The sequence below is a fragment of the Amblyomma mixtum genome, chromosome 9, assembly GCF_055824585.1.
Source record: "Amblyomma mixtum isolate Tamu chromosome 9, ASM5582458v1, whole genome shotgun sequence".
Taxonomy (NCBI): domain Eukaryota; kingdom Metazoa; phylum Arthropoda; class Arachnida; order Ixodida; family Ixodidae; genus Amblyomma; species Amblyomma mixtum.
The window spans coordinates 15,794,123-15,802,227 of record NC_143020.1 but is presented as its reverse complement, the minus strand read 5'-3'; the positions used below and the strand labels follow the sequence as shown (position 1 = coordinate 15,802,227).

General features: G+C 45.6%; 1 protein-coding gene across 1 annotated transcript; it reads right to left on the bottom strand.

Moving 5' to 3' along the window:
- Positions 1-378: 378 nt before the first annotated feature.
- LOC149328384 (uncharacterized) lies at positions 379-3,640 on the bottom strand. The gene is made up of 4 exons (XM_089558981.1): positions 3,319-3,640; positions 2,189-2,386; positions 568-925; positions 379-517 (listed from the first exon to the last, which is right to left on the bottom strand). The coding sequence occupies exons 1-4, from the start codon at positions 3,638-3,640 to the stop codon at positions 379-381; spliced, it is 1,017 nt and encodes a 338-aa protein (XP_089415107.1).
- Positions 3,641-8,105: the final 4,465 nt, after the last annotated feature.

The window sequence follows — 8,105 nt, the reverse complement described above, 5'->3', positions numbered from 1 at the left end:
AGTTATATGAGCTGCCACATACTAGCGCAAACATTCAGACAGCATTCCATTTTGACGTCAGCTGGGGCACTGTTTATTTCAGAGCGTGATGCAACTCCAGAACCAAGCGGCTTTTCCCCGTCAAAGGACGCCCTTCCAGCAAATGGCGTCGGCCAATTCTCATGGGCCTGCTAGCGTGGCAATGCAGGCAGTGGCAATGAAAGGGGATAGTCCCGGCCTTCCATGGATGAGGATAGTCTTCTATCTGCAGTGTCACGCTAGCAGGTTCATGAGAATTGGCCGACGCCATTTGCTGGAAGGGCATCCTTTGACGGGAAAAAGCCGCTTGGTTCTGGAGTTGTCCCACAGCATTGCAATTTCGCCCAAGCTGGGGACTGTTCAATTTGGAGCCTCTTGCAGTCTGCGAAGCTGTTCCTGCTTTATCGCCTTCTCAGTTTGCAGAATTTCGAGGTCAGGCTTCACTTTTTCTATCTGCTTTTCTTGAACTTGTTCTTCAAACTTGTTATTTTTCGTTGCGCTTCAAGTTTTCAATCGTTGAGTTCATCATAAAAAGTTTTCTTGCGATGCCGCTCATAAAGCATGTCCTTATGGTCCTCCTCCATGAGTTGCAGGCGGAGCACATGCTCCTCCCAAAGGAGAGCAACTCGAACATCATTTTCGTCCGATAGGGTTCTCTCTAAAAGGGCCATCCGCCCTCTCGGAGCCCTACTGTCCCCAGTGGCCACTGCTGCAGCAATGGTGCAGTTTGCATCAGCTCCAGATACAACTGTGTTGGAAGCAGCATCAGGCCGAACGATGGGTGACGAGGTGCTGTTGTCGTCCTCAGTTTCCTCTGGAGCTGCTGCAGCTGTCCCACTTGTTCCAGCAGGGGTCACTGATGGCTGTGACTGGCCTCCGTCAAGGCTGGTTGGCTTCCACTGGTCGTCTGCAATCAACCAAAAAGACCAAAATATGCGAGACAAGATAAATGCAAGGTTATGAAACAGTATCCATTGCGTTTGCTAGCTTCACGTACAAACTACAGTGTACCACGGTTTTTTTCTCATGACTTCAGATGTTCATCTTGCATCAAAAATCAATTGAAAACTCCTGCAGTGTTCTTGTTTTACACTGGCACGTACAGCACCATTCTTGTAACCAGCGTCGCAACTGCGTACACAGCTGTGTTGTAAATAATGCGTGCACAACAGGCAATTGCATCTAAATGAATGACTTAATAAAAGCAGTAAGAAAGCTCTTTGCTTCACCTCCCTGCGCTGTTCTATTTTTCGTGGCGATGCTGCCCACACAAACTATTGCTCCACAGTTCCCCTGTGAGCAAATGCACTGCCATCAGTGATGCTATCTTCAAAAGCTCAGAAGCTTTCCAAGTTCATGCTACATACACAAGGTAAACAGCAGCCTACTATAAAACAGGAAGGACCATAGCTTAGGAAGCAACTTTCTAAGATGCAAAAAATCAAATACTGTGCAGTAACATCTCTGCATACAAAACTAAAAACATGCTTAAAGAAGCAGCCAGGTTATGAAGGCTTTGAGCATTGCAAACAGATCGGCTGCAGTAAGTATTTGGGGCAAGAAGTAGGCATTGCGGCATGCAAGTACATCGATATGACACTGCGCTAGATAAGCAGCACACATTTCAAAGAATTGCACCCAAATGAAAACTGTGTTACTGCTCCGAAAGTGATGCAAGAATGCCTAAACAAGATGCACAAACAAAAACATCCAGATGTGAAAATGTTGCAGTTAAGACCGCAGCACTGACAACGCTCGCCACGTACCACACCACCTGAGCTTACTCCCCAGCTTCTGGTGCAGAACAGCAGCACTTCACTGACATGCTTGTATGGAGGAAAGGCAAACGTGGCCTCTATGTACAGACGTTGCTTTGAGCAGCCTACCATTATAATGCCCATTGATGCAGCGTTTCTCTACTTGCCCAAACACTTGCAACCCCATGCACAACACCTTTATCTAGTGTTGTTTCCAGTCATGCTTTACTGTTTATTACCCATGAAAGATTCAACCCTTTCTGTCCTTCATAGCACCCCATAGTGTTCACAAGGACCACTCAACACAGTGTGTACTGTGAAATTGCATGCTGTATGTGGCATTAAAAGAAGTGCACAGGGTAGGAAATGCTTTTCTTGCTACTCCAGTACATTACTTATGCAGAATACCTTACCTCTGTAGTCAAACTCCATGTCATCTGTGCCGTCGATCATTGGCTGAAGCAGCCTCACGACGGGCAGAGTGTGGACGGGGGGCAGGTCAGGTGCACCATCAGAATCAAATTCATTCGGAATTCTGGTGCTCATATGGCTTGCCACTGCTCCCACCTGCTCAGTGACAGGATCCATGTCGGCCGGTGCGGGTCCTCCCCCTAAACAAGAATAGTGATTTAGCACACAGGGAAGCCAGCTTTGAAAAATAAAGTATTTCAATTAAAAATAAATTATCCTCCGCCGCTTTTCCTTCCTTCACTTCACTTTATTACCTTAAAGGACCCCAGGATTTGGGGTATTACATAACGGGTGGGTTACATTGAAACGCAGATTGAATAAACAAAGAAAAAACGTAAGGTACAAATATTATTCGCTGTTAAAGGTCGCTGCTAAACAGTTCGCAGATGTTCATGGGCAGGTAATTGGGGTGATGTGTGGAAGGCCTTTCCAGTCCTTGGCTGAGCGTGGAAAGAATGATCTTCCTCACGTTTATTGGAAACTAGATCTTTTAAACTGCTCGCATACGAAAAATTGTACACACTAGCCTGTGCTCCTACTTGTTTTCGTGCCTATATACTCGAAGAAATTAATAAGAACCAGTAAAGGCTGGCTGCTCTCTGTGCATGTCGCTGCTAGAGAACTGTTGACACAAACACAGGATGCATGCACCATCTTCGCGAAAAGCGACAAGGATGCCCTTTCCGATTCTCATGCTGTCAGGAAACCCAGAGGGGTACAGAGCGCGCTCACGTCACGCAGGTTATCCTGTTAACTGGTGACCGCGGCGTCGCCGCTTCGTCGCCGGCCGCTTTTTACGCTCTCATGGCAGCCTGATTACTTCTCGCAAAGCCGGCACATGGAATCATGAAGAAAGAAGCAAACAGCACATTTCGTTGAAAGCACGATTTACACCGTATATGCGTGTCCTACAGTTCCATAACGCTTTCCAGCACTTGGTGCTTACAAGCGTATTCCTGCTCAGTGCGCTGAACTGTCACGCGTTAATCCGCGAATACAAAATATGCAGGCAAGTGAAATGTAAACACAGCCCAAATGCGCCAATCGTGTGCGATTCGCAAAGTGTGCTTACCGGTCTTGTGGCGCTCCCGCTTTCCCTTGGCACTCTCCTCCTTCCACTTCTGTTTGGGATTCGCCCAGCACTTCTTGAGCTGCAGGAAGTCGCGCCGGGTAACACCGTGGTGGGAATTGAATATATTTGCCACCTCCTTCCATGCTTGATTTTTTTTTGCTAAAGACTCGAGGTCCGTTTTTTTACATTCCAAAACATGTGCGCGCTGCTTCACGATCGAGGTTAGCAGCGACTTCTCTTCCGCCGCGAATCGCGGTGCTGCCTTGCGTTGCGAGGGCGCATTGTCTATCGGCGACAAAGGTACTTGGGTCGGCTGCGACATTTTCTTCTACTGCAAGCGACAACACCACGACGAAAACTGCGTGAGCGGCGTGTTTTCCTTAGCACATGGCTGAACACCTGTGACGCACGTTGCCAACCGAAAACCTCATTCGCGCCATAGACGCGGAGAGCACTGGTTTGCAGTGCCCGCCGGAAGCTTTTTTCTCCAAAAAGCGCTCATACTATTTATGTGCCTGCGAATGTTCAGTGAACTATATACTTTTTTGGTCACGTAACATGCGTTATGGTTGGGAATCAATTGTTAATCTCGATCACAGACGACCAGTTTGTCCTCGCATCGAAGCACGCCCTCGACTTGACGAAGCAAGTCAAGTTGAGCATTTATGAAACACGAAACCGAACTTGAGGGTTCTGAAGTCGACTTGGTGCTTCAAGTCGACTTACCGTAGTTGAGTCCAAGCGCGACACAAGTTCGAGTGAAGTTAGATTTCTGCATTCGGGGCTAAACCTTTCTGTTACGAAGACCTGCCTCTAGTCACTGCCTGTGCGTCCCCGCTCAGAGGAATCGCCCACAAGTTGGGATAGGCTTCACGGTTCATTCTTCGAGACATCATTTTTACAGCGAGCCTTTAATTGCAGCGAGGTTCCCTGTGGTGTGTGCTGCGGTATGACGCCATGCTTGTCGAGGCTGTCGGTGTTTTAGCGAAATTCAGTTCACTGCTGTTGGCCACATGTTAAGGCCTTAAAGTGCTATTGTTTAGATATCCCTATCTGTGAGCAGCAATGAATTTGCAGTGGTGTATGTGGTGGAAGAGCAATGAAGCTTCAGGGATGTCGCATTAATTCTGACATCAACCATGTCAAGCTTTTTATCTGATTTTAATGTGCATGTGCGAGAGCTTGGTATTTTGCGCACTGCGATTTGTTCCTGCTTCACTGGTAGCAAGTGTACACATTTTCAACGCGGTTTTTTCATGTCTTCTTGTTTTGGGTAGCATTGTCAAAGCGTTCGTTATTTCGACTAAGTTCTTTGTGTATCATCCCGAGTGATACTTTGTAGGAACACTTCCCAGAGCAGTGGTGATATTCATGAGACCTGCCATGCCATTTAGGCCTCGTTAAACATGTGTCAACCTGTTCGCATTCGCGCCTTCTCAGAGAGTTGTATCCTATTTTAATTGCAATATCTGCGCGAGAAAACAGCATAAGCGATAAAAAGGGTTCTGGCCATGGTAAACCCTCAGCAAAAGACTGGCAACAATCTAATTACGAATTTCTTTCAAAACGAAGCACACTTTAGCACGGAAACTTTTTTATGTGCACGGCTAAATGCTGCTGCATGTGCGAGATACTGATATCAGCGTCTGAAAAAAAAAAAAGCTTTTTCTTTGTTTTCTTCAATGCCGCAACGACGAAAAAACAGCAAACTCATAGGACTACTGTGTACAGAGAGATCGAGCTACAGCTGTAGCTGTGTTTTTATTGCACGGTAAAAGGAGTAAAGAATTAGAGAGCGGGATGCATATATGCATTGGTATGAAGTACGTTTCTTTTTAATTTTCCACGCATAATTTTCTTCAATGAGCTCTCCTCCCTAGTCTGAAGTAGCAGGCGCGCGTCTCCGCGGGCGGGTCATTTCTCACTAGCCGCCTCTAATGGAGCGCGCTATACTTCTACGCTCTCGTCGTACTTTACCTGTTCTTACGGAAACCACTACTCGGGCAATATTTATTCTTATATTCTAACTTTTACAACACCGTCAGTTGTAGCGTTTCTGACTAACCCTGATTACTATTGCATACTAATGAGCCGGAGGTGGTATTCTCTTGAATGAATTGGGCAATATACTATATCCCTCCGCAAAGAATAAGGATCCCTTGGCAGAAATGTTTTTTTTTACTCGTGTGATGCTTTTGGCTTTTGGATCTTTCAAAATGCTATGACAATGTCAATTATATTCACGTTGAGTTTTCGGCATGAGAGATTTGGTGACCTCTTTAAAATATTTTCTTCCTCAAAGCAGATGAGTTCATAGTTGTTTTTCTGGGAACTTCGAAGCTGCTACAGGGGTCCTGCAAATTTCTCATGCTGTGAGGAGATTCTCCCTAACAGTGCTTTTCACTATGACGCATATAGCTTATCGAGGCTGTTCCGTACCTTGATTAGGTGCTACAATTTAACTTGTTGGTCATAGTGATTTTGTCGACAGGGGACTGCCTCTAGCATAATATCAATCCGAGACGAGTTTTTTTCTTCTTCAAAAGGTAAATAATCGCCATGAATATCAGGGGGCAAGCCTGCTTGTCTCGCTTACGTTCTGGTTGCCGATACCTGTACTTTGGTATAAATATTCACCCATTGATAGGTCTTCTTTATTTAGATGAGAAGACACGGATTTACAGAGCAGAAGGACTGGGTTGATTTTGAGGCCTCCCACAGATCTATATTTGCCCTCAACTTGACCTCACATTTAAGACTGCAGAAATAGAAATTCAAATCAGATTTTTGCTACGGGGTAGCTTTGTTATCAAAGGCTACATTAAATTATGTTTTCGGGGTCCTGAGGTTCGGTGACGCTTGCACCATTATATTTATTTTTTTTGTTCTCAGTAGGTAGCGCAAGGAACAGTGAGCTGTTTTGCTGGGTCTTCTATAAACAGTCACGAACGCTTATCTTTTCTAGTTTATTGTGTCGGAAAAGGTGTTCCTGAATGAATGGCAATGTGTCAAAAAAAGTGCTCCTTGTATGTTTTAGTCTTCAGTGCTCAGGGAATGAGTTTTCGCCGTGGCCTGTTCATTTTTCACGCTGGCGCTAACCGCCTAGTTCTTCTATTGATTCGACCATTGTCTTGAAATTTACACAGACAAAGAAAGAGAGGGAGCGCAAAATGTGGGCTGTGGCTTAGAAAAAAAGACATTTGCCACGAGGCGATGGCTCATCGCTTATTCCCAATGCACTGTCTTTCTTAAACTAGTTTCTCTTTCTGCAAAAAGCGGAGATGAAACAAAATGACGGCAGAAGCCATGTGCTTAAAGCTGTGTTCCATCCTCTACCGAAGCTATTCTGTCCTCACCTCTTTCACAGTGTTTCTTCAACTGTAATGACAAAGAGCAATTTCGCCAAACTGCCGCTTCTTTGCTCATTTATTTTATGTATGTTTTTATATGCGCGTTAAACTTCTAGCTCCCGTAGCTCTCAAAGGCAGCGCGCCTGCCATAGAAAAAAAAACAGTAGAAAGTGACTCTTAATTATGTCACACTGGGGAGAATTCTGACAATTGGAGAGGGTGATAAATTAGGCGGGCTTCATAATTATGCATGGTAAAACGAGGAAACAACTGAAACAGGAAGTTAATAATAGCGTACCTGCTGTTTGTCTGCTCGCGCATTGGAGAGACAATCCCTTAATGAACATAGAAGTGAACAAGGTCTTTCTTCGAGCGAAGAGCTTTGCGACACTTCTCACAGCGTAGTACGCACGCATTATGAGCGTTCTATTCTTTGAGTCCCAATTAAAGCGCATTGCTTACGAAACTATATCAAGAAATGAAAGAATAGAAGGAGTCTAAAGTTGGCTGTTTTATGGTAATACTAATGAATTCAGTAATCGTGTCAGGTATGCATGCAGGCGACCCTCTGAATTTCTGTGCTCATTCAGTAAAATGTGATAATGCGCACTCGGCTAACTGCACGTCAGCGTGCGGAACTGCGGGTGGCGGCTTTGTGCTGTGCGGGCCATGGTACGACGTGGTAGCATTCAGGGACTTTTCATGGACAAAAAAGAGCCTTGCTAGGGATTCAGAAGCCAAGTGAGAGAGTTTTTTTTTTCCATTGGCTCAGAGAAATGAACAATGATTCGTATGTGATCTTTTCTGGTTTGGTTTGGTTTATGGGGTTTAACGTCCCAAAACCACTCAGGCTATGTGGGACGCCGTAGTGAAGGGCGCCGGAAGTTTCGACCACCTGGGGTTCTTTAACGTGCACTGACATTGTACAGTACACGGGCCTGTAGAATTTCCCTTCCATCGAAATTCGACCGCCGCGGCCGGGATCGAACCCGCGTGTTTCGGGTCAGCAGCGGAGCGCCATAACCACTGAGCTACCGCGGCGGCTTGTTATTTTCTGATGTGGTGATGGCTACTATACAAATTTTAGGTGCGCCTTTCATCGCAGCTACCATGGTGCCCAAACATGCACAGGCAAGGGCGGAAACATGAGCAAGTCTCTATCTGATCCATGCCATGAGTGGTAGCACAAACGGACGAAGAATATATACACACACAACAGACGCTAACTTCCGAATGAAGGATTTCCAGACGACCCATGCGAACGCGACTTGAGAGGACTAACAAGTACACATGCCAGAAGAAACCGTGAGAGAACAGAACGAGGAAATAAAATGATGAGTCATTGGTTTTCGGCACGTAGTACGGTTGTATATCGTTTGGACGGGGATACGCGTATAGAAGGCTTGCTGCCGCATTTATTTTTCAAAGCAGCCAACT

Excerpts from the sequence above, each read along its gene's own strand:
- LOC149328384 (XM_089558981.1), bottom strand. The coding sequence starts at position 3,640 with ATGTCGCAGCCGACCCAAGTACCTTTGTCGCCGATAGACAATGCGCCC. Across the intron at positions 2,387-3,318 it reads GCGGGAGCGCCACAAGACCG|GGGGAGGACCCGCACCGGCC; the intron begins GTAAGCACACTT and ends ATTCTTGTTTAG. Across the intron at positions 926-2,188 it reads CATGGAGTTTGACTACAGAG|ACGACCAGTGGAAGCCAACC; the intron begins GTAAGGTATTCT and ends GGTTGATTGCAG.